General features: G+C 55.1%; 1 protein-coding gene across 10 annotated transcripts in view; it reads left to right on the top strand.

Moving 5' to 3' along the window:
- Window positions 1-23,700, top strand: part of LOC116947102 (uncharacterized) — a 35,598-nt gene extending 11,898 nt beyond the window's left edge. For 2 of the 10 annotated variants that reach the window (XM_076070531.1, XM_076070530.1), the window contains 4 exons: window positions 5,959-7,118; window positions 8,607-8,693; window positions 9,890-10,442; window positions 10,744-23,700. In XM_076070531.1, the coding sequence (XP_075926646.1) occupies window positions 5,959-7,118; window positions 8,607-8,693; window positions 9,890-10,442; window positions 10,744-12,449 (3,506 nt within the window). In that variant the 3' untranslated portion in view covers window positions 12,450-23,700. The remainder of the gene's footprint in view (window positions 1-5,958; window positions 7,119-8,606; window positions 8,694-9,889; window positions 10,443-10,743) is intronic. The other 8 variants (XR_012945637.1, XR_012945636.1, XR_012945638.1 and 5 more) reach the window with 8 other exon arrangements.
- The last annotated feature ends 837 nt before the right edge of the window (window positions 23,701-24,537 follow it).

Raw genomic sequence — 24,537 nt, 5'->3', positions numbered from 1 at the left:
ACATAGTGCTGCTTGTTGCTGGCCGCTCGACGTTGTGCCCCTCATAGGCCTGTACTGTATCAACAATACGAATATCAGTTTCCACAACCGAATACAAAATACGTTATAAATAAGTTGTACGTGTATGTCCATCAGCCCGTTGGCTTTCCAGACCAATACCACGCGCTACTTAAATCCCACGGGGCTTGTCCACCCAGCAGTATAAATAGGGGGGCACCCCCAGTCAGTCCGGCAGGCCGCGAACGTAGACTGGGTGGGTCATCCCACATCTTCCCAGATGCGTGGCCAACGTGCATTAGGCCCTAGAGATGGGCTCTGTAGAGCTATCTATGAACTCATTTGTTTGTTAAACTAATCAACGATAAACGAATTTGTTTGTATTACTCGGTAAGGCCCACTGAGCTATAGGGGTCGTTTTCAGAAGCAACCTGGCCACGATAGATAGCTCACCGAAGTGGCTTATCATCACGTGGAAGTGTATAGCAGCTGAACACTGTGAACGCATCTTGATTCTAAGCGTGGAGGGAAATAACCGGGGGACCCGGATAAAAATCCACGCGACCACGGGGAGAACATACAAACTTTAAATATAAAGGCGTCAGAGTCGGGGTCGAACCCACGACCTCTTGTATTCCAGGGGAGGGAGTTAACATCTCCTGGCCACCGTGGCGCCCTCTCTTGTGGCGGCCGTTCTGTCAGCTAGTGGCCTAAGGCAGCAATTACAGGGCTGCAATTGTTTTCACGCAAGCAAACTCTGGCCCGGTTTCGACTTTCTGGGTCTCATCAGCAAGGCAGGCTGCGGGGTGATGACCGGTTCGAATATTGGAGGGTGGTGAGCCCCGAACTTGATAAGTGTAAAGTCCCGGTTGGGAGTCAATTCATCCAATCATCATAATTTAGAGGCAGATAAAAACACGTACCGCTTGTCCTGTACCGTGGCCAGACTGGAGCCTGCCAACGGAAAGTGGAAGTTGTGCTCTTTAGGAGAGGAATAGGATTAAGGGGTGAGGCTTAAGGATCGGTGTCAGACTTAGGACTAGGGTTACGGTCAGGGTTAAGATTAGGGCCAGACTCTGGACCAGGGGTTAAGGTCAGAGCCAGGGTCGACGTGGAAGCAGTCGCGGGAAGCAGAGACGGGAGGAGAGGAGGGTTTGGGGAGGCGCGTTTTGGCTCGGGTCGCAGTGGAGTGGGGTGAGGGAGGGGGTGAGTGGGGGGGCCGTGGAGTGGGGTGAGGGAGGGGGTGAGTGGGGGGGGGGGCGTGGAGAGATGGAGGCCAGGGTACTCGGCAAACCGGCTTGAACCGGCTTCGGTGGCGTGGCCTCTACCCCTAGTCACCACAACCACTACAACAGCCAACACTACTAATACCACCACCATCACAGCCAACACTATGTCCACTACTACAACAACCACCACGGCCAACACCACCACCACAGCCAACACGATCACCAACCACTACGGCCAACACTACAGTCGCAACAATCACAACTTCCACCATCAACCACCAACACAAGTCACCAACCACAGTTACCACCACCATTAACACTGCTATAACAACCGCCACTACAACAACACCTACAGCCACCACCACCGCCACTACCCAGACGGTACCCCCCTGCGCCCTCCAACGTTCCCCCCCGCCTCGTGCCCCCACCCCCTCCCCTCTTAACCCCCCCCCGCACCTCCCCCCATGCAGGGATCGAGGGTTGAGGTCACCGCGCGGCGCCTCTCGTTGCGGCTGACAGCAGCTGACAGGGCCCCTTCCTCCCCCCTCCCCTCCTCATCTCCATCTCTCCTCCTCTTTCCCTCCCTCTCCTCTCCCACCTACGATGTACGTAGCTGCGGGGGTACTGCAGCACGGTGTTGAGGTGTGTACATGCCTAAGATTGGTTTGGCCCATATCAGCTGGGTACTTAATTCGAGGTTTATACATTAAAATACGTCACCTGGAATTGCTCCGAGAGGTGGACTATCTCGTTTCCAAGGGTGAGGAGGCCACGCGTCGACCCAGGGACGCCCGAGGTGGAGCAGCGTAGGCGAGGGACAGACGACGGATGGACCCGGGGGGTAGGATGGGCACCAGGGTGGAGGCAGCCTAGTTAGTCACACTCGTGCTCCACAGCGAGAAGCACCTGGGTTCTATTCCCGACTCGGGGCATCCTTTTTTATGTGGGAAATTTGTATGTCCCCCACCCCAACTCCCTGGTTCTGCAGAGTGTGAGTGTGTGTGTGTAAGACTGTGTGTGTGTGACTGCGATAGTGTAGCGGTTAGCGCGCTGCGCTATGAACCTGGGGACCCGGGTTCGATTCCCGCTCATGGCCAACACCAGTGACGATTATCTGAACCGGTCCCGGGCCTCCCCTAGGTCGACTCACCCTCAAATGAGACAAAGGCGGTCGGGCGTGGTGCTGGCCACCCACCCCCTCGTGTACCGTTCCGGCCTTCATAGGTGCTCGCTAACAGCACTTGCCCCTACAGTCTGTTAAGGCTATATGGGGGACCTTTGTATTTGTGTGTGACTGCGGGGAGCGGTGGCGTAGCGGTTAGTGCTACGCTGCGCTACGAACTCGGCCACCCGCTACGAATTCGGCTACCCGGGTTCGATTCCTGCTCACGGCCAACGCCGGTGATGATTATCTGAACCTGTCATAGGCCTCCCCTAGGTCGACTCAACCTCAGATTAGTAGCTGGTGCAAAGTATAAACATCGCCACTCGTGAGACAAAGGCGTGTGCCATGCCGATCTGCATAGGTGCTCGCAAAACAGCACTTGCCCCAACAGTCTGTAAAGGCTATACTGGTAATATTTGTCTCTGTTAGCATGTGAGTGAGCGTGTGGAGTTTGTGTGTTCTCCTCTTGTTCCGCATGGGTTTCCTCTGACTTCTCCAGTTTCCTCCCAAAGCTAAAAACACAAACACGCGCAGTGTAACCGCGATTGGCCAAACCGCATCCCAATGCTGAGACATTACCTGCAAATGACGTCGTTCAGGACCCTCCTGGGTACACACGCAGAGTTACAATGCGGGGGTGGGGGGGGGGGGTTGACCATACTTCACCACGATGGTCATTGCGAATAATTGAAGGGAGGTAGGGGGGTGGGCGCGATACCAATTCAGACATCACCCGCCCACTGAAGTTGACCGTGATCGGGAATCAAACTCAGGTTAGTGTGGAGCTTCCTCTCCACCCCCCACCCATCGCGGTCCGTGCTGTCGACTCCCTGCTCCCTGGTTCAAGCCCAGACATACAAGCCTCCTCTCCCACTCCTCTCTCTCTCTCCATCTCTCCCCTCTCTCTCTCACTGTAACACAATCACGCTCACCGCTTTCTCTCTCTCTCTCTGTCTGCACCGCGACTGAGACGGGGTCACGATTTGTCGCCGTCTGTTATGCATCCACACACCGTGTTGTTGTATTCGTTCGCCAGCGTATCTGCCAACGAACGTATTCGTTTGTTCAGTTAGTTTCGTATTTATTTATTTAACTCCCCCCCTATCGCCCCCCAGCTCATTAATAATGGAGATGGTCCGCCTCGAATGGCCTTGGTCCTGACCTTGCGCCGCTGTGTGGAGAATTGACCCAAACTCCTGACAGCTCCAACTTTTAAAACTAATGATTTCACTCTTCCGAGACTTCCAATGCCATCCAACATTCCTCCTCCTACGCAGCAGGGTGCGGGGGTGGTCGGGGTATGTGGAGGGGGGAGCGGGGGGGTAGAGGCTAAAAGGGGGGTCTGGGGGGCTAAGACAGCAGTGGCGTAGATTATTATATTTTCAAGGAGTGTGCAGGCGGTGCAACTGTACCGGGGCCCCTTAGAGGTGGCAGCATGGGGGAGGAGAGGAATTGGACACTGGAGGAAGTGGGGGGGGGCGTATTTAATTCCGTGCGCCTGGGCCCATGCCAACCTGGCTACTACCACCGAGTTCATCACAAACGTCCCCTCGGGGCTCAGTGTTCATGACTGATCCTCAAAGAGAGCCAGCCCTAAGGGTGCATACGATCGTCGATTAAATAGTCACCGATTAACGATGCATCGGTTTGTCGATTATTTAGACTAACGACAGACAACATTGGGGAGGGGGAAGACGGTTGGCGGCTGTGAGTTTGGTGTTCGCCACTGGGGAGACAAAGGCGGTCGGGCGTGGTGCTGGCCACCCACCGCCTCGTGTGCCGTGCCGGCCTTTATAGGTGCTCGCTAACAGCACTTGCCCCTACAATCTGTTGAGGCTATACGGGGGATCTTTGTCTTTGTGTCTGTATGTGTCTGTGGATATGGGGAGCGCCAGTGTTGCGGCGAGCTGTGTTCGATTCCTGCTCACGACCAATATCAGCGGAAAATATTGAAAGCAGTCCTTGGCCTCCCCTTAGGTCGGCTCAACCTTTAAAATGGGTACTTGGTACCGGTGTGTAAACATCAGCACTGGGGATACAAAGGCGGTCGGGCGTGGTGCTAGCCACCCACCGCCTCGTGTGCCGTGTCGGCCTTTATAGGTGCTCGCTAACAGCACTTGCCCCAACAGCCTGTTGAAGGCTGTTGGGGCAATGATTGTTTGCCTGCAGCGCAGTATTGGCCGCACTTCTCAATGTAAACTATTGAACCGTGAGCTCCCCGGTGTCGTCAGCAGCAGCGCCGCTGTGGTTGGGGCCCAAAACGCGGACCGAGAAACCCTCCGGAGGTCTCGACGGCCGTGCCCGCTCCGCGTCTCCGCGTCTCCGACCTCTGAGCCACATTAGGAACCCGAATAAAGGGGGGGGGGCGCTATTCGTGGAAGTTGATGTTGACCCCCCTCAACCAGGGCTCCGCCCGTCCCCCACCCTCCCCGGCGCTTACTCCCCTTCGCCTCTGCAGTCGAGGCTTTAGATTAACCCGACATTCCACACCCGTGACCCCGTTACCGCGAGACCCTGACCATCTGACCCCTATCCGCGACCCCCATAACCCCACCTGGGGGACCCTGGTTTGCGTGGAGGGAGGGGGCCCTCATTTGAGGGGGGGGAGGGTGCTGGAGGCTTAAACTTCATCCGTCTGCGACTCTCGTCATCCATCATCATCATCACTGTCGTCATCCATCATCATCAGCAGCAATATCGCTGCTGATGATGGTGATGATCATGACGGCCAGAATGACCGGGGCAGGGATTTGCTCTCTAGGCTTGAGGCAGAGCAGGGAGAGCGTGGGAGGGAGTGCGTGGAAGAGAGATATGGAAGGAGAGAGAGAGAGGGTGGAAGAGAGAGAAGGAAGAGTGGAAAGAGCGTGGCAGGGACAAAGTGCGCGTTGCTTGGTCGAGGTTTATTTTTGCTCGACCGTGCCGCACGCGCACAAAGTTAAAGATCCCCATGTAGCCTACACGGGCTATTGGGGAAAGTGCTGTTGGCAATTGCCCCCCACGGTGCACGAGGGGTGATGTAGCCGGTTAATGTGCCCAGCACTGATGTTTCTCCACATGTCTGATGTTAAGATCAACAGCTTGGAGGTAGTTGATGAACCAGATGATTGCCCTTGGAGTAGCGCAGTGGTGCATCGCTCTCATGATGTCTGCTCCTTCGCATAGATCTCAGTGTGTCTATGGATCTCTGTGCGAGTCTATGTGTCTCTATGTGAGTGTGGATATCAGTGTGAGTCTGTGGGTCTCTATGTGAGTTTGGGGTTCTGTATGTGAGTCGGTGGGTCTGAGTGTGATCTGTAGATCTTTATATTCTTCTTTGTACGGCTGATGTTGACTTAGAGCGACAGCTGTGATTTTACATTGAGCCATATGATTAGCGCCAAGAGTAGCGGAGTGGTGAATCGCTGTGATGATGCCTCCTCCTTCGTATTTGTGAATCGGTCACTGCTGCTGCTACACGATTATTATGACGATGATAATAATGATGACGATGTCTAAATTACGCACGCAATTATTTAATTAGCTAATGGAGCAACCAATCACCACACATGTTCGGCTGTCTCCCTGTAGGCAAGGCCGAGCCGAGCGCCCACGTCTGCGTCTCGTGCGGCCGCGTGTTCCGTGCCGCGTGGCCTCTCATGCAGCACGCGCAGCGCGCGCATGGCATCGGCATCTACCTGGAACGTGGAGTGGCCACCGGTGGCGGCGGTGGCGGCGTGGCTGGAGGAGGTGCGGCTGGTGGGGGTGGTGGCGGAATCGTCAACGCCGCCGCCGCCACCACGACATCAACCGCGGGCGCTGCGCAGCGTCGGGGCAGCCCCGAGGCCGACGACGCCAGGGGCAGCCCCCGGTTGGGAGCGGCGGGAGTCGGCGGGGGCAGCGCCTCTTCGTCCTCCGCCTCGTCTGCGGCACCGCCGGCCGTCGCCTCGGCCGCGGCGGCGAGGCTTGGAATCTCCACGGCGGAGACGGCGGCTCCGATGCAGCTCACGGCTTCGGCTTCGTCGGCGGCGGCGGCGGCCGCGGCTCTGCCCTTTGAAGGCAGCCCGCTGAACTTGTTGCGGTTGGCAGGGGTCGGCGTTGGGTTGGGTGAGGTGCGCTTGGGAACACCGCCGCTCTTCACCACTCCTGGCCACCACCATCACCACCCCCACCACGCCCACCACCACAACCCGCACGCCACGCACCACCAGCCGCCGCCGCAGCAGCTGCCCTCGGGGCGCGGCAGTGAAGATCACTTGCTGCCCCCGTGTCTCGGAGGGGCCGCAGGGCCAGGAGGCGGCAGCGGGGCATCGGCCGGAGGGCAGCGCGGGGTGGCGCAGATCACCATGGAGCCTGGCATGGACTTTTCTCGCCGGCTCCGAGAACTGGCCAACAACACCAGCCAGCACAACAATAGCAACAACAATAACAACAACAGCAGCGGCGGAATCAACAACAATAACAACTTGAGCGGTTGCAGCAACAACAGCGGCTCCACTCCGCCAATCTCCCCGGGGAGACCGCGTCTCCTACAGTCTCCGCCGGGGACCCTGAGCTTCCTAGGGACCCCCGGACTGGGATCTTTAGGAGGGGGTCCCCTCTCCCCGCTGCAGACCCCTAGCGGCAATGGGGCCCGGCCCCCCGTGACGGGGTCGCTGACCCCGCCCGACCTCGCCTCGTCGCTCGCCCTGCCCGCGGCGGCCGGGAGCGCGGCGCGCAAGTCGTGCGAGTTCTGCGGGAAGAGTTTCAAGGTGACCTATAATAAAGCGACGTTTCGGGCAGCGGTCCTTTTTCAGAGCACATAGGTCAAAAAGGAAAAGTGGATAAAACTGCCGCCTCTGCATCGATGTGCTATGATAAAGGGCCATTGCCTGAAACGTCACCTGTTTTTCATTTCCTGATAAATGTGTTGAATTTTTTTTATTATCATTGGTGCGTATAAAGGATATCTTTGTGAACGTGGAAATCTTGTCGGGTGGTGGAGGGGTTAACGAGGGGAAATTTGGCCCCAAGGGCTACCCACGTGCCCTGGCCCACAAACAACACGCATTACGTGACATCGCACTTGTTGATTTTAGATCTTGAGCATCGTTCACGCGAATCATGGAGACGCGCCGGAAGGCGGCCAGAAGTGGCGCGCCGGCAGTTGCCCAAGCTTCGTGGTCCTACACTGAGATGTTTGGCCAACTCCGCTGAAATAGCAATGCAACAATCACGACGAAACGTAACGTCAACGGCAAACACAACCTACATGCAACCTCAACGATAGACAAAGTGAACAACAGCAATAATAACAAGACAAACAACAAAACAATGACAACAGTTAACAACAACAGAATTTTATAAACTTGCACTATTGTCTCAGCTGCCACGACGGGAGATTGGACCGGGGACTTCTGCATTGAGAGTTCACCCTACGCAACCCCTTAAACCCACGGCAACACGCGTGAGATTCTTCCTTTAATGACGACGATTAAATCCAGTGGGAGTGAAATAATTAGTCTCAGTCGTGAGTTTTATTCAAATGAGGTTTATGCAAATATCGTCCATGCAAATGCGCATTATTATTATGAAGCGCTGACGTGCAGGATAGCGCCTCGAGTCCACCCAGCAGGATATGTGGGTAAACCCAGAGTCTATGAGTGGAAGGTTGCATGTGGTGGGGTAAAGTGTGAGTACTCCCGGTGGGGTGAGACAACACTTGCAGGGTTGCGCCTTTACCTTTTAACCAAGTCCAGGAGTTTCCCTGATCGCTCGAGGCAATGGGCGGCTCTCATTTGCCTCGAACAAGTGTTCGAAATTCCACATTCCTATGGAAGGCATGAGTGGTTCTATTTGACGAGAACCCACAAAAGCGTTTTTGCTATTTATCGACCTTACAAGAATGATGGGCAATATCTAATTAGGGCAGGTACTTCATTAGTCGAATGACGTGTTGTGACAAAACGTAATGTTTTCAGGCTGGTTTGGGTCTCTCCTAGATAGACTCAGACTAGAAAACAAGGAAACCCCGGCTGCACTTGAGCCCATGTACTCCGGTGCACTTCAGCCCGTGTACTCCGGTGTGTGGCGGTTTGTGGGTCACCGTCAGTTTCTGGCTTCGGCGGAGGAGAGACAAAAAGCGGCGGCGCGGGCGTGCGGTGGTGCTGGCCCCGCCATCGCCTCGGTGGTGTGGCTTGCGCCCGACGGCTATGGCGCGCGGGGCAATAGGCGCTCGCTAACCGGCGTTCAATGTGTAGTTTCAGAGTAACCTCGTGGTTCACCGGCGCAGCCACACCGGGGAGCGGCCGTACCGCTGCCGGGTGTGCCAGCACGCCTGCTCCCAGGTGCGGCGCCAGGGCAGTCTCGGGCCTAGCTCGTGAATCGCCAACCCAAGCCCTGTCGAGCCTAAACCCCAAGCCCAGCCCTAACAAGCCTAAACCCTAGGCCCTAAACCCCAAGCCCTTATCTATAGAGCCTAAACTCTAGGTTCGAAACCCCAAGCCCCATGGAGCTTAAACCCCAACCCCAGACCTATAGAGCCTAAAGCCTAGGTCCTAAACTCCAAGATCAAACGTAAACAGCCTAAATCCTAGGTTCTAAACCATAAAGCTAGTCCTGTGGATCCTAAATTGCCATGCTAATCATCTAGGCTCTAAACCCTAAAACTGTTTCTGTACCGACTTAAAGCTTTCGTGACTGCAGGAATTCATATTCTTTGGGTCTTTCGGTAAAGCCACGTAGATAGAAAAAATATCACGACATTTCGATCGCAACACAAGCAATCGTCACCTGTTGCGATCGAAACGTCGTGATATTTTTTTCTATCTACGTGGCTTTACCGAAAGACCCAAATAATATGTTTCTGTACCCCCTAAACCCTACATTGAGTCCTGTGGGGCCCAAACCATAAACACATTCCTAGGCATTGCCTAACCTTACCCATGACCTTATAAGGTTCCTATACCAGAGTCCTGGCCATAGATAAGACGAGCCGTGGGGTTTATCCCTCACCCTGGCCCATGGTGAGGAGTGTGGAGACTGTAAGAGGCCTCTCCTAGTGAAGGAAGATGATTATTTTATCTCTGAGTCGCTGATATCGCGAAAGCTAATCTCACGTGACTGTGACTGTAGTGCTAATCGATGATATATATTGCCTCCTTCTTGCCCTCTGCGCTTCCGCCATCTTGTGACCTCATACCCCGACACCTCCCTTTGGTCGTCTCTGATCTCATTACCCGTTTCATATTCTCTCGCCTCCTGTCATCTCTTCCACTCTCACGTCTCACCACATCTCATTGCGTCTCATCTCCTGCCACCCAATCTCTGCTCTTCTATCCTTCCATCTCCCTTCCTCTCTGCCTATTTCACCTCCTCATTCATCTCTTGTGATCGTATCTCCCGGCATCTTCTACTCCTCTCTCCTCCTACCTCCTGCAATATCCTCACCTCTTCTCTCCCGTCATGTCATTTCTTCCCCAAAATTCCCCTTACACCCCCCCCCCCCCAACACATTCCTCCTCCCCCCCATGCCCCCCCACAGGCCAGCAAACTCAAACGCCACATGCGCACGCACCACCACCACCAGCACCACCACCACCCGAACCTCCTCCTCCACCACCACCACAACCAGCACCGGCGGCGACACGACAGCAAGCAACAACAACAACAACCGGCATCGTCGTCATCTTCCCCGTCCATCACCCCGGACCCTCTGGCCCGGGTCAAGGTTGAGGACGGCCATTCCGCCGAGGGCAGCTCCCCGGAACCGGACCCTGGCGGCGGCGAGCGGAGAAGGGGGGGCCCCGCGCCACCGGGCAGCGCGAGTTCCGTGCTGCGCTCCGTGGTCGCCCAGTACTGCAACGACTTCTCGGCACGGGCGGCCGCAGCCGTGGTGGCCTCGGCCTCGCCGGGCCCGACGGGCACAGCGACGACGACGGCGTCGACGGCGGCGGCGGCCGTGGCCGGGAACGGGGGCGGCGAGGCGGTGGGGGGGGAGGAGGAGGAAGACGAGGTGGAGGAGGAGGAAGAGGAGGAGGAGGAAGAAGGGGAGGGAGACGCGGATTTGGAGGAGTCGGATGAAGATGACGTGGAGGGTGAGGATGGAACGCTTAGTGGAAGTTGCGCGCACGTTCGCGTTAAGAATTACATCGCTGGGGTGTAGTCCCATTGTTGAGGTGTGGTCACATCATGAGTAGAAATTGTTACTCGATGATGATGCTATTTCCTCTACCATTGCTACTGTGTTTGTTGCTGATGCTCCTATTTCTACTCATCATAATGATGGTACTGCTGCTACAGCTGCTGCTGATAACGACGACGATGATGACGATGATGACGATCATGCCGTCACCGTCCCCCTCCCTTCTCCCGTGCGTGTGCGGCGCCTCCACCCAGACGGGGTCGAAGCCGAGGCCGAGGATGAAGATGAGGACGAGGAGGAGGAGGGCGACGAGGAGGAGGTGGGCGACGACGAGGCTGCGGAGCGCGGCCGCGCCACCCACAGCGCGCTCTCCCACGCCATGTCTGCCAGCGCGGCCATCATGAGCCTGAGCAACAGCCGGCCGTTCAGCGAGGCGCTGCTGCGCCGGACGCTCTCCACCTCCTGCTCCTCTGACTCCAAGCTCGCGCTGCTGCCCGGAGGCCCGGCCGCGGGGCAGCAGCAGCTACTGCTGCCCGCGCTCAGGAAGGCCGATGGCCGCGTCGCCCAGTCGGAAACGCTCGCCAAGGGCAGCGGCGGCATGGGCGGCGTGGGTGGTAACGGCGGCGGTGGTGGCACGACGGCGGTGGGCAGGCTGCCCTTCGATGCCAAGGGCACCGCCGCATTCTCCCTGGACGCCCTCGTGTGCGGCGCTTCCGACCGCCTGGGCCTCGATGCGCTGCTGCTGCGAGGCCACCTGCACGACGCCTTCGGCCCCCGCAGGAAGGGGACGGCCGCCGCCGCCGCCGCGGCCGCCGCCACGGGCACCGCCGTCGGCTTCGAGGGGGGCGACGCGGCGGGGGGGTGCGGCGAGGACGCCGTGAACGGCCGCGGGGGCAGCCCCTCGACCCTGCAGGGGGGCCGCGCCTCCGGGGGCAGCCCCATCATGCCCGGCAAGCGCATCAAGCTGGAACGGGAGGCGGACGTCGGGGGCAGCCCCCTCGCTCCGCCGGCCTCGTCGCTGGCCCCGCTGTCCGCGCTGCCCACAGAGAACGTGTATTCGCAGTGGCTGGCCAGCTACGCGTCCTCCCGCCAGCAGCTCAAGAAGGAGGGGTTCGCGTCCCTGGGGCTCGGTTCCGTGCCGGGCTCCGCGGTGGCGTCGGGGATCGTCGGCGACTCGCAGTCGCGCCGCTCTCCTTTCGCCTGCTCCTCGGCCTCGTCCGACAACGGCAGCCTCCAGCTGTCGACAGCCTCGCCCCCTCTGCAGCCGCACGTCCACCACCACCACCACCAGCAGCACCATCAGCAGCAGCAGCAGCGCGAATCTGGCGAAGACACGAGCTCCGAGCCCAGCGCGGGTAGTCCCGCCAGCTCGAGCAACGGGCGCTCCGGGAGCGCGGGCGGCGGCAGCGGCGCCGGCAGCAACCGCTGCGAGTTCTGCGGGAAGTCGTTCAAGAACGGCAGCAACCTCACGGTCCACCGGCGGTCGCACACGGGCGAGCGGCCCTACAAATGCGAGCTGTGCAGCTACGCGTGCGCGCAGAGCAGCAAGCTGACGCGCCACATGAAGACGCACCTCAAGGGCAGCGGCGGAACGGTGGTGCCGGTGGCGGCGGCGGCAGGAGGAGTGGCGGCTGGAGGAGGAGGTGGTGGAGGAGGAGAAGCGTTCCGCTGCGACGTGTGCCAGATGGCCTTCAACGTCCACGCCACGCTCATTAAGCACGTGAAGAAGTGGCACCGGGCGGCCAAGCAGGACGGCGTCGTGGCCGCCGCCGCCCCCGCCGTTGCCGTCGTCGTGTCGGCCGCCGCCGCCACCGCCACTGTCAACAACAACAGCGGCAGTGGCAGCAGCAGCAGCAACAACAGTAGCAGCAACAGCGGTAGCGGCAGCAGCAACAATGTTGGAAACAGCAACAGCGCGAGCGCTGGGGCGGCCGAAATTAAGTTGGAGCCAGCCGAGTAAGTGGGGCAGGGAGGAGGGGTGTGGCTCGGGTTGCATTGGGGTTGCCCGACTTCATGCTATCTTGAGCCCCGCCCACCCCACCTCCACCATGGTCAATGTGCTTCTTGCGCGTGCACCAAATTATCTGAATGCCGATTGGTCGTCAAACTACACACGCCTGATGATTGGTGAACACGTCTCCACTTGACGGAGAGAGCGCTGATTGCAATGGAGACCGACATTTGTGTGTGTGCGCTTGTGTTCCCCGCGTGGGGAGCGGTGGGAAAGTGGTTAGCCCTGCTGCACTACAATCACGGCAACCCGAGTTCGATTTCCGCTCCCGACTAGATCTGGTGCGATGTGCGTAAAACATCAGCGCTGGAGAAACAAAGGCGGCCGGGCGTGATGTTGGCTACCCACCCCCTTCGTGTAGTGTGCCGACCTCCGTTGGTGCTCGCTCACAGCACTTGCCCCAACAGTCTGTTAAACGCTATACGGGGGATCTTTGTCTTTGTTCCCCGCGTGACGCTGACGGCCCTGATTTTAAATTGAGGTTTAAGAAGAGCGCTCCGCGTTTTGATTGACGTGTTTAGCACTCATGAGGCGCGTGCGGCGTGTGCCGACTTAATGTGCAGTTGAAAGGAGAACTCTGGAAAACATGGAAAGCTGGATCGTGGTGGAGGTCGCGCGGAATGGAGCCTCGGAAATCACGAGGCCGGGTCGGGTTCGTGATGACTTCCGAGAGGAGCTCACGCACGAACGACACTGACACACACAAAGACAAATATCCCCCATATAGCCTTAACAGACTGTTGGGGCAAGTGCTGTTAGCGAGCACCTATGAACGCTGGTACGGCACACGACGGGGTGAGTGGCCAACGCCACGCCCGGGCGTCTTTGTCTCCCTCGTGGCGATGTTTACACACTGCACCAGGTACTCATTTGAGGCTGAGTCGACCTAGGGGAGGCCCAGGACCGGTCCAGATATTTGTTACCGATGCTGGCCGTAAGCGAGATTCGTAGCACGGCGCACTAACCGCAACGCCGCCGCTCCCCACACTGACCCGCACACACACAGACACTCACTGACACACAAATACACACACACACCTCGTCACTCTATGAGTCTAACTGAGGAGTGGGAGTCCGCGCGGTGCACGCGCTCTACGAGTGGAGCCCGAACGGGCGGGGGACGAATGATCGAAGGCCGCGCTGCCTTCGATTGCTCGCTCAGTGGTCCACGAAATCAGCCATCACGCCGATCCCGATTCAAGCAATAAGGAGCGTCACGTGGTCTGATGATGATGATGATCATGATGAACGTGATCATGATCGTGATGATGATAATGATCGTGATGATGGTCATGATCGTGATGATCAGGATGATGATAATGATCGTGATGATGATCATGATGGTGACGGCGGCTCCCATTTCACTCGTGCACTCTTTTGAAGAAGCCGTGGGTCCTTGCTAAGCGAGCCGTTGCAACAATGAATCACACACTCACGCTATCTATATGCCGTATATATTAAAAATGACCCGCCTTTAAAAGAATAATCAAGCAAAAAAATAATAATCTTATAACAGACGTAACTAGAGTCGTGTGTCGTGGGCTAAGTCGAAGTTTTGTATTATTGGTTTTATTATCGAACTTGTCGGCACTTAACCCCCCCTCCCACCCCGAACTGGCCACGTGACCAGACGGGATGCGCAAATTGCACCCCCCCCCCCAAGCCCCCCCCCCCCCACCAACTTCCATACCGCCCCCCCCCCTTTCTCTCTCTGGTGCAATAGCGGATGTATTTATTTTGCGAGAACCAGGGTTCTTTTTACTCGTTACTGAGCGGAGATGAATATGAGTTTGTGCCTGTGTACCCCCTCCCCCGTCCAGTTAATGAATTCCCTCCTAGCCCCCCCCCAATTCCTTGCCCCCCTCCCCCCCGCGGCGCTCACCCCTTGTCCCCCCCCCGTCCCGGCTGTAAGCGCTGAGAGTCGCTTAGAGCCCCGGGCAGGCATTAGGATGCCCCGCACGCACCGCGCATTGGAGAATCATTAATCAGTCTGCCTCCCTCCTCCTCCTCCTCACCACCTCTAACCACTTGCCCTCCTCACCCTCACCACTACCAGCCTTATCCTGACCACACCGTCTTGATCCAACTACAACGCTCCCACGTACTGCACCCCCTCGTCACCACTCAACCCCCTCGTCACCCTCACCGTTGCTTACCTTACCACCACCAAGCACCACGCTCCCGCCTCCCATCCCTATCTCTCCCCATGATCCCTCCCGCCTCCTCTGCCCATGATCGCTCCCTCCTCTCCCCATCCCTGCCTCCTCAGCCTCCTCGCCACTCACCTGCCTGCTCACCACCGCAAGCATTCCAGCCCCGCCCCCCCAACCACTCCAACACCGCCACCGAGCTCCCGATGCAGACCGCGCGGGGTTAAAGGCGCGCGGAGCTGCTGGCGATGCTGATGATGCTAGACTGTGATGGTGATAGCCGATAATGATGATGATAATGATGATGCGCCTCAGTGCCTTGATCATGTGACTCATCAAGAACTCAAATCGAGGGGGGGGAGGGACTACCACGTGATTATCCCAAGCAAGTGTCGTGAAGGGGGGGGGGTGTTGATATAAATGGGGGATTTGGGGGGGAGGGGGCGGCGGGGGGGAGGTCGATCATCGTTTAATTAACCAATCCGTAAGCGTGACGACACGTTACTTAATAAGTGCTTTAATTAAGAGTCGGTCACGTGGTGTATCTTTGTGTCAGGCGTAGCCCAATTATGTCCAGCCCCCCTCCCCTGCCACTCCCCCAGCCCCTCCCCCCAATTAACCCCCCACCCCATCCCAACTCCCCGTGTGCTAAAGCCACGTGGACCCCCCCACCTCACCTGGCTGTCGTATGGACACTAAGCATGGGGCGCGCGGTCTCGCCGCGAACCCCGACACTCAGTTTTTGGTTCTCGACACAAAAAGAAACCCCGAGGCGTAGATCGTGCACGCGTCACGCCGCCTCGGGCGAGCAGGAAGGGGGGGGGGATGGTCGCATAGAGGCGACATCGATTTCTCAACATCATGAAATGTTTCTATATTCGGAGATGGAGGAACGCCGCATCTTCCTTTCTCACCCCTCCTCCTCCGCCTCCTCTTGCCCTAACCCAGGGGTCGGCAACTTGCGGTTCCGGAGTCGCATGCGGCTCTTTACGGACTGCTCCGACACGTTCTGTATGTGCGTATTCACATGCATTGCGGCTCTTGAAATATTAAGTTTTGTAACGAATTCGAAAAAAAATTCTCTTCTTGTGATTTTAGTTGCTGACCCCCTGCCCTAATCCCACTTCCACCGCCACCAAGACTCACTCATACCCCTACACTCCCCCACCCCGCGCCGTACAGGTAGATAAGTACCGCAGGTACAGGTACGCGCGCGGGTCCCACGTGCACAGATATATACACACACAAGTCTACACACACATACGTGTACACACACACACGTCTACACACACGTGTATACATACAGGTGTACACACACGTATACACACACGTCTACACACACACACCTGTGTACACACACACGTGTATACATACAAGTGTACACACACCTGTGTACACACACACCTGTGTACACACACAAACGTGTATACATACAGGTGTACACACACACACCTGTGTACACACACCTGTGTACACACACATGTGTATACATACAGGTGTACACACACACACACGTGTACACACACACGTCTACACACACACCTGTGTACACACACGTGTATACATACAGGTGTACACACACACCGATGTACAGATGCTCGCGTGGCGAGTGGACTTTACGATGCAGAGAGAGGGATGATGATACATAAAACGGAAAGCACTTCTATAGCTAAGAGGACACTTTAAACGGTTTTTAAACTGAACACGTGAACACGTGAGTAGAGGAAGAGCAGAAGAATAAAAATCCGCGGAAGTTCCGAACTCTGACCCCGGAGTCGCGAGCGGCTGCCGCAGATTTCATAGCGCGTGACCCTGAGTCGAAAAAACCTGCGGTGAACTTTAACCTCTGGACTTTTTATTATATATTTTTTTTATATTTCACGTCGCTTGCTTTGACTTATTTTGTTTAGAACGTCTCGCTTGTATCTTTATGGGCACGATGAACGAGCTCCCGGCGTACATTGGACATTTGAGAGAGCACGTGTGTGCAACAATGAGATGTGTCATCCGACTTACGACCCTGGACAGCGGCGGTTCTTCAGCTGGGTCCACATCTGAGCGATTAGCTGCGTAACCGACCAAAATCACCGAGCCAATCTCTTGAGAGTAGATGATGTAATTGGCAACGTTTCGGGACATGGCCCTTCTTCCTGACGTGCAACGAGGAAGGGCCATTGCCGAGAAACGTCACCTGTATCTTTCTGTTTGAAGGAAGTATTATTGACACGGAATGTGTTGAGTTTGTTTTCTTGACTGCGCTTTCGCGCCACTGCCAGCGTAGCAGCAGCAGCAGCAACAGCAGCATCACGACGTGCTCGGTCTCACCGTGAGAGTAAACTTCTCGACTACAGGCAACCGGTTGCGCGACTCAGCGTGGGTGACCACGTACTGTGCTGGTGAATCCCAAATTAGACGAAACCAGGTTCGCAGTCGTGAATCGCTGCCTCGCTGCTGCTGCTGTCAGACGGTCGCATTTGCTCAAATTGATGTTGATGGTCACCGAATACAAGAGGGCTACAGTGCAGTTCTGCTGTTTTTTTTCTCTCCATAATGCACACATATCTGTGTCTGCTCTTTTACAAGTTTTTTGTTTGTTTGTTGCGGTCTTGTTTGAAACTTGCCCAACCGGTTGCACAGACGTCCACGGACGGGCGATTCAGTCGCATGCGACCAAGTTGCATGCGACCAGGTTGCGCAACTCCTCGCTCAGGGGTTGAACGGTCTTTAAAGGTCGCGTAGCTACCGCTCCACTCCTCCTGCACACACTTGTGTGTCCCAGGTTGTCCAGCACGAGTTTGAAACGTTCAACAAAGAAGATAAATACTTTAAAGTTACTGTCAGAAGCGCGGTTATTTGCTCGCCGGAGACATCATCACAGTTAGTCGACGATCGATCGACGGGGTCGCGTGCTGTGGAGGTCACGTGGTGGCTACCGCCACCCCTTCCGAGTTGTACAGCCAGCGAGCAAGAATCGGCCAAAAATACCCTCGCGCGACAGAGGCCTCCAGTGGAGACCCCTTCCGCCAGCGGCGGCGTGCGCCGGCAATTGCAGAGCTGCGCCTTTGCCACCGAGCGATAGCGTCGCGGCGACGGGCGCGCGATCTGACGATGCCTATTGTGACGTCATTGTAGATTCCATGGCGAAGCTACTGCCTCTAACTTTGAAGTATTTTTTTCCGTGCGTTAACCAACTCGCGTGGGTCGCCCAGGCCACTCTGGGCCGTGGAGCTGCAAGGTAACGAGCTGTGTGCGCGTCTCAGTCACTGGGATCGTCAACAGCAAGTCGAAGGGATTGCTTCGCTTGAGCGAGATGACGAAACTGCACAATCCGCCTTCTGCACGCGTGATCGCCTGCGTCCTAAGTGGTATTTCTCACGTTCTGGTTCCCTTATTTTTTCTTCTGCTCCTTCAATTTGTTATTTTACTCGGCGACGAGTTTAATGAACTTGCGACTGCGAGGAAGAATGCGTGGGACGATGAAACTATGGCAATCAATTGGCGCGCGCGAGGCGGAACGATGGCTCCGAGTTCTGGGTGCCACCCCAGGGAGTGTCCCCGTCACCCCCACACACCGCCCGTGCGGTCGCCGCGAGCGACCAAACCGCGACACGCGAGCGAGAAAGTGGCGGCAGTGGTCGGGGCGAGGCGCCAGAGTAGGGGGGGGGGGGTTGGGGGCGAGACGTTGGGGTTAGAGTCCGGGCTAGGGCTGGTGGTCGGGGCTGTTCAGCAAATAGGTTAGGGTTAGTGGGGGGGGGGGGGGGGCTCGGGATTAGGGGTAAGGCTCGTGATAGTAGATGGCTAGATAGTAAGGTTTAGGGGTAAGACTCGTGATAGTGCATGGCTAGATAGTAAGGTTTAGGGGTAAGGCTCGTGATAGTGAATGGTTAGATAGTAAGGTTTAGGGGTAAGATTAGTGATAGTGGATGGCTAGATAGTAAGGTTTAGGGGTAAGGCTCGTGATAGTGAATGGCTAGATAGTAAGGTTTAGGGGTAAGGCTCGTGATAGTGGATCGCTAGTTAGTAAGGTTTAGGGGTAAGGCTCGTGATAGTGAATGGCTAGATAGTAAGGTTTAGGGGTAAGACTCGTGATAGAGGATGGCTAGATAGTAAGGTTTAGGGGTAAGGCTCGTGATAGTGGATGGCTAGATAGTCAGGTTTAGGGGTAAGACTCGTGATAGTGCATGGCTAGATAGTTAGGTAGGGGTAAGACTCGTGATAGTGCATGGCTAGATGGTAAGGTTTAGGGGTAAGACTCGTGATAGTGGATGGCTAGATAGTAAGGTTTAGGGGTAAGACTCGTGATAGAGGATGGCTAGATAGTAAGGTTTAGGGGTAAGGCGAGTGATAATGGCTGGCTAGATAGTAAGGTTTAGGGGTAAGACTCGTGATAGAGGATGGCTAGATAATAAGGTTTAGGGGTAAGACTCGTGATAGAGGATGGCTAGATAGTAAGGTTTAGGGGTAAGACTCCTGGTAGAGGCTGGCTAGATAGTAAGGTTTAGTGGTAAGACTCGCGAAAGTGCATGGCTAGATAGTAAGGTTTAGGGTTAAGACTCGTGATAGTGGCTGGCTAGATAGTAAGGTTTAGGGGCTAAGACTCGTGATAGTGGATGGCTAGATAGTAGGGTTTAGGGGTAAGGCGAGTGATAGTGGATGGCTAGATAGTAAGGTTTAGGGGTAAGCCTCGTGATAGTGGATGTCTAGATAGTAAGGTTTAGGGGTAAGACTCGTGATAGTGGCTGGCTAGATAGTAAGGTTTAGGGGTAAGGCTCGTGATAGAGGCTGGCTAGATAGTAAGGTTTAGGGGTAAGACTCGTGATAGAGGATGGCTAGATAGTAAGGTTTAGGGGTAAGACTCGTGATAGTGCATGGCTAGATAGTAAGGTTTAGGGGTAAGGCTCGTGATAGTGAATGGTTAGATAGTAAGGTTTAGGGGTAAGATTAGTGATAGTGGATGGCTAGATAGTAAGGTTTAGGGGTAAGGCTCGTGATAGTGAATGGCTAGATAGTAAGGTATAGGGGTAAGGCTCGTGATAGTGGATGGCTAGATAGTAAGGTTTAGGGGTAAGGCTCGTGATAGTGAATGGCTAGATAGTAAGGTTTAGGGGTAAGACTCGTGATAGAGGATGGCTAGATAGTAAGGTTTAGGGGTAAGACTCGTGATAGTGCATGGCTAGATGGTAAGGTTTAGGGGTAAGACTCGTGATAGTGGATGGCTAGATAGTAAGGTTTAGGGGTAAGACTCGTGATAGAGGATGGCTAGATAGTAAGGTTTAGGGGTAAGGCGAGTGATAGTGGCTGGCTAGATAGTAAGGTTTAGGGGTAAGACTCGTGATAGAGGATGGCTAGATAATAAGGTTTAGGGGTAAGACTCGTGATAGAGGATGGCTAGATAGTAAGGTTTAGGGGTAAGACTCGTGATAGTGGCTGGCTAGATAGTAGGGTTTAGGGGTAAGGCGAGTGATAGTGGATGGCTAGATAGTAAGGTTTAGGGGTAAGACTCGTGATAGTGGATGTCTAGATAGTAAGGTTTAGGGGTAAGACTCGTGATAGTGGCTGGCTAGATAGTAAGGTTTAGGGGTAAGGCTCGTGATAGAGGCTGGCTAGATAGTAAGGTTTAGGGGTAAGACTCGTGATAGAGGATGGCTAGATAGTAAGGTTTAGGGGTAAGACTCGTGGTAGAGGATGGCTTGATAGTAAGGTTTAGGGGTAAGGCTCGTGGTAGAGGATGGCTAGATAGTAAGGTTTAGGGGTAAGACTCGTGGTAGTGGATGGCTAGATACTAAGGTTTAGGGGTAAGACTCGTGATATAGGATGGCTAGATAGTAAGGTTTAGGGGTAAGACTTGTGATAGAGGCTGGCTAGATAGTAAGGTTTAGGGGTAAGACTCGTGGTAGAGGATGGCTTGATAGTAAGGTTTAGGGGTAATGCTCGTGGTAGAGGATGGCTTGATAGTAAGGTTTAGGGGTAAGACTCGTGGTAGAGGATGGCTTGATAGTAAGGTTTAGGGGTAAGGCTCGTGGTAGAGGATGGCTTGATAGTAAGGTTTAGGGGTAAGGCTCGTGGTAGAGGATGGCTTGATAGTAAGGTTTAGGGGTAAGACTCGTGGTAGAGGATGGCTTGATAGTAAGGTTTAGGGGTAAGGCTCGTGGTAGAGGATGGCTTGATAGTAAGGTTTAGGGGTAAGACTCGTGATAGAGGATGGCTAGATAGTAAGGTTTAGGGGTAAGACTCGTGGTAGAGGATGGCTTGATAGTAAGGTTTAGGGGTCAGGCTCGTGGTAGAGGATGGCTTGATAGTAAGGTTTAGGGGTAAGGCGAGTGCTGTACTTTCGTTGGTTGGTTGGTGTGGGGTAGGGCTCATGTCTGGTTGTCGAGTGTGCTTAGGGTTGGGGGGGGGGCAGTTGTCTGGCTGCATTGTTCCAGGGCGAGTCGTGTAATCTATTGCAAGAGTGGGGGGGTTAGCATCTGGCCGGCTTGTGTGGGTTAGCGGTAGGGGGCTGAGCTCGTGTCCGATTGGCTGGTCCGTGAGCGATTGCAGAGCGAGTGCTCGAGTTATGCTGGGTGTTAGGGTAGGGCTGCTTGGCCACGCCAGGAGGCTTGTGTCTGCTTGGCTGGTGTCCACAGGGATTTAGGGGCTGGGGTCTGGTTGGCCAATGTGTTCGGGACGGGGCTAGTCTTGCGTTCAGTTATGGTCATGGTGGGGCTACGGTCGGGCTTAGTTTGAGAGGTTTAGGGGCTAGAGCTTGCGGCATGGTGGCTAGTTAGGGCAGGGCTGGTGTCTGGATGGCTCGTGTGGCTAGGCTCAGGGATAGAGCCAGTGTCTGGCCGCGAGTGACCCCCTGCGTTCTCGCAGCCAGCCCCTTCCACGGTCTCCCCCCACTGCCACTCTGAGTTCGTTTTCCGCTGGTTTTGTGTCGCAGCAGGAGCGCCGTTGGTGCGTGTGTGTGCGGTCTGGTGAGGGTGGCGAGGGTGGATGCTGTTTCACGCTCTCCCACCGACGCTCACCACTCCTACCTGCGCTCACCATGGAGGGGGTGGGGGAGGGGGGAGGAATCCTGTAGTATAATTACTACTACCGTAACGACAAGAACCACTATCACCATTATTCACATTGATCGTTGCAAGCGTCTCCTTGCTGTCAGGCCAGCGGTGGGCGCATCTCACCTCAGCTGGCAGTTCGAAGCAAGTGGTGCAAATTCCACATTTCTGTGATGAAGAGTGTGGAGGTTTAGGGGTCGAGGGTGTGAGTTTGGGGGTGGGTGGGGGGGTAAGTCTCATTGGACAACCACGTGACTACCCGCAAGGTGATGTTGCAAATATAACCGCCGACGATGATTATAATCAGGATGACGTTGACGATGTTGAGGATCATCATGGGTCTGAGTTGAACCCAGGACCGGATATGAACTGCGCGCTGACGTGCAGGTGGCGAGTTGCGCGCGCTGGTCATACCACCGGCTGCTTGGTCTGACGTCGACATCACTGTGATGGTGGTGTGATGGTGGTGTGATGGTTGTTATTGCGCTCGGGGTTTGATGGTCTATCGCCTGCTTTGTGCATCCCGACTCCCCGTCTCTGGGCCTAAATGAAGACTGCCACTGTCTATTTTTTACATTTTCATTTGGCAGGATAATAAGATGAGATTATAACGATGACGACGATGATCGAGAGATGGAGGAAGACGGGGAGAGAGAGAGAGAAAATAGACTAACTAGACATTTCTGAATTTTTTGCCGGGAGGCTACTACAGTGACCTCTCGTCATTTTTCTTGAGAATAAAAGATGTTTTGGGGGTCGTCCGACGACAATGTAAATAGGCCAGGCTTAGCGTGGAGAGAATATCGTGGACTTTTAACAAACAAACAAAAAAATCTCAATTCTGTGTTTGTGTGTCCCGTCTGTCCTTTCTGTCCGTTCGGCATGAAATGAAATCCAGGAAAGCCATGTTGTTTGAAGCGCATTACGTTTTCACATTATGTTGATATCGTTATAATAACAAGAATTATTATGGGTTGTTATTGTTGTTGTTTGTTGTTGTTTCATTTACGAACACTTCACCGTCGTTTGTCAACGTTTCGAAGACTCGACCCTTCTTACTCCCCGTTGCCAAAAGGTCACGTGAGGTGACGTCCTCTCTTGCGGTGAGCCACACGGCGATACAGTAGCTCCCGCCTCATTTGTTTACCCACAGCAAACAACAACAAACAACAAGCAAAAGACTTGATAGGAACAGCATAACATTGTTTTTTAAAAGTATTTTTGTTGTTCAGATGTTACTCCTGCAACAAAACAAACATTTCATGGGTCTGTTGTGAACAGATTTAGAACCTCCTTATTATTTATTTATGCCGGTTGAAGACACAGACACACACGTGTACACAGACTCACACGCACACGTGTACACAGACTCACACACACGTGCACACAGACATATAAACAAAGAGAAAGATCTCCCGTATAGCCTGTAACAGACTGTTGGGGCAAGCGCTATTCGCGAGCACTTATGAAGGCCGGCACGGCACACGAGGGGGTGGGTGGCCAGCACCACGCCCAGCCGCATTTGTCTCCCCAGTGGCGATGTTTACACACCGCACCAGGTACTCATTTGAGGCTGAGTCGACCTAAGGGAAGCCCAGGACCGGTTTAGATCATCGTCACTGGTGTTGGCCGTGAGCGGGAATCGAACTCGGGTGGCCAGATTCGCAACGCAGCGCGCTAACCGCTACACTACCGCTCCCCACTACACACACACACGTGCACACAGACCCACATACGCGTGGTGCCAACAGACACACACGTGCGCGCACACAAACACGTGTCTCGTTATCTTCTCAGTTTGTCGCTCTCTGTCGTCGCTCCGTGGGTGAGAGTGTGAGTGAGAGTGTGAGTGAGAGTGTTGAATGTTCGCGGAACCCTTGCGTGAAACGAAGGCGCCACTCGCGAATTGTAGTCAAGACGGGGGGCGAGGGTTGGGGGGGGGGGCTGTACCCCGGCTTTCTGTGTGTTTTATAAAACGAGTATAAAATACACCCCGCCACACTTCCTACAGCCTCGCCGCGTGTGACCTCCTTCATTCGCTCATCCCTCGCGTGCGCCTCGCATCGCCGTCTCGGCCGTGATGGTGTTTTTGTGGTGGTGGTGGTGGTTGTGATCTGGTGGTGATCATGGTGGTGGTGGTGGATGACGACCCATTATGTTCACTTCCCAGTCGCGGCGGTGATGATGTCTTTTGTGGAAGTGGTGGTCTTTGTGATGTGGTGGTAGTGCTGATGGTAGTGATGGTGATAGAAATTGTGTTAGAAGTGGTGGTGGTGATATTGTTGGCGGTAGTGGTGGTGGTCTTTGTGGCGGGGTGAAAGGACAACAGTGGTGGCGGTGGTTGTTGTTATGAATGGGACTGGTGGTAGTCGTGGTGGATATTGTTGTCGTAGTGATTAATATTGTGAATGATAGCGGTTGTGGTGATGAGTAGTGTGAATGATAACGATAGTGGTGGTGGTTATGGTGATGAGTGTTGTGAATGATCGTGGTGGTTGTTGTGGTCGTGACGATAGTGGTTGTAGTGGAGGTTGTGGTGGTGATGAGTATTGTGAATGATAGCGGTAGTGGTTGTGGTGGTTGTGTTGTCAAGATCGGCCTCTGTGGAGGAGGCTCGTGAAGGACGCTACTGGGCAGTTGGAGGCAGTCGCCCTCCAACAACAACGGAGGGCGGAGGAGCGACGCTCACAACAACGAGCGGAGCTTCTGGGCGACTAAAATGCAGCAAGTTGGCACAGCAGGGGGTACAGCTGGTGCATCTACGGGTCATCTCAGTCAGCCGACCCATGGCACCTGCTGGATCTGTCCCGAGGCCTCCTCCTGTCAGCAGCGAGCCTTCGACACTTC

This window comes from Petromyzon marinus, chromosome 29, assembly GCF_048934315.1.
Source record: "Petromyzon marinus isolate PM22_M1 ecotype Great Lakes invasive population chromosome 29, UKy_Petmar_22M1.pri1.0, whole genome shotgun sequence".
Classification (NCBI taxonomy): Eukaryota; Metazoa; Chordata; class Hyperoartia; order Petromyzontiformes; family Petromyzontidae; genus Petromyzon; species Petromyzon marinus.
Note: the sequence above shows the minus strand (reverse complement) of the source record. Positions and strands in the feature narration are given on the sequence as shown.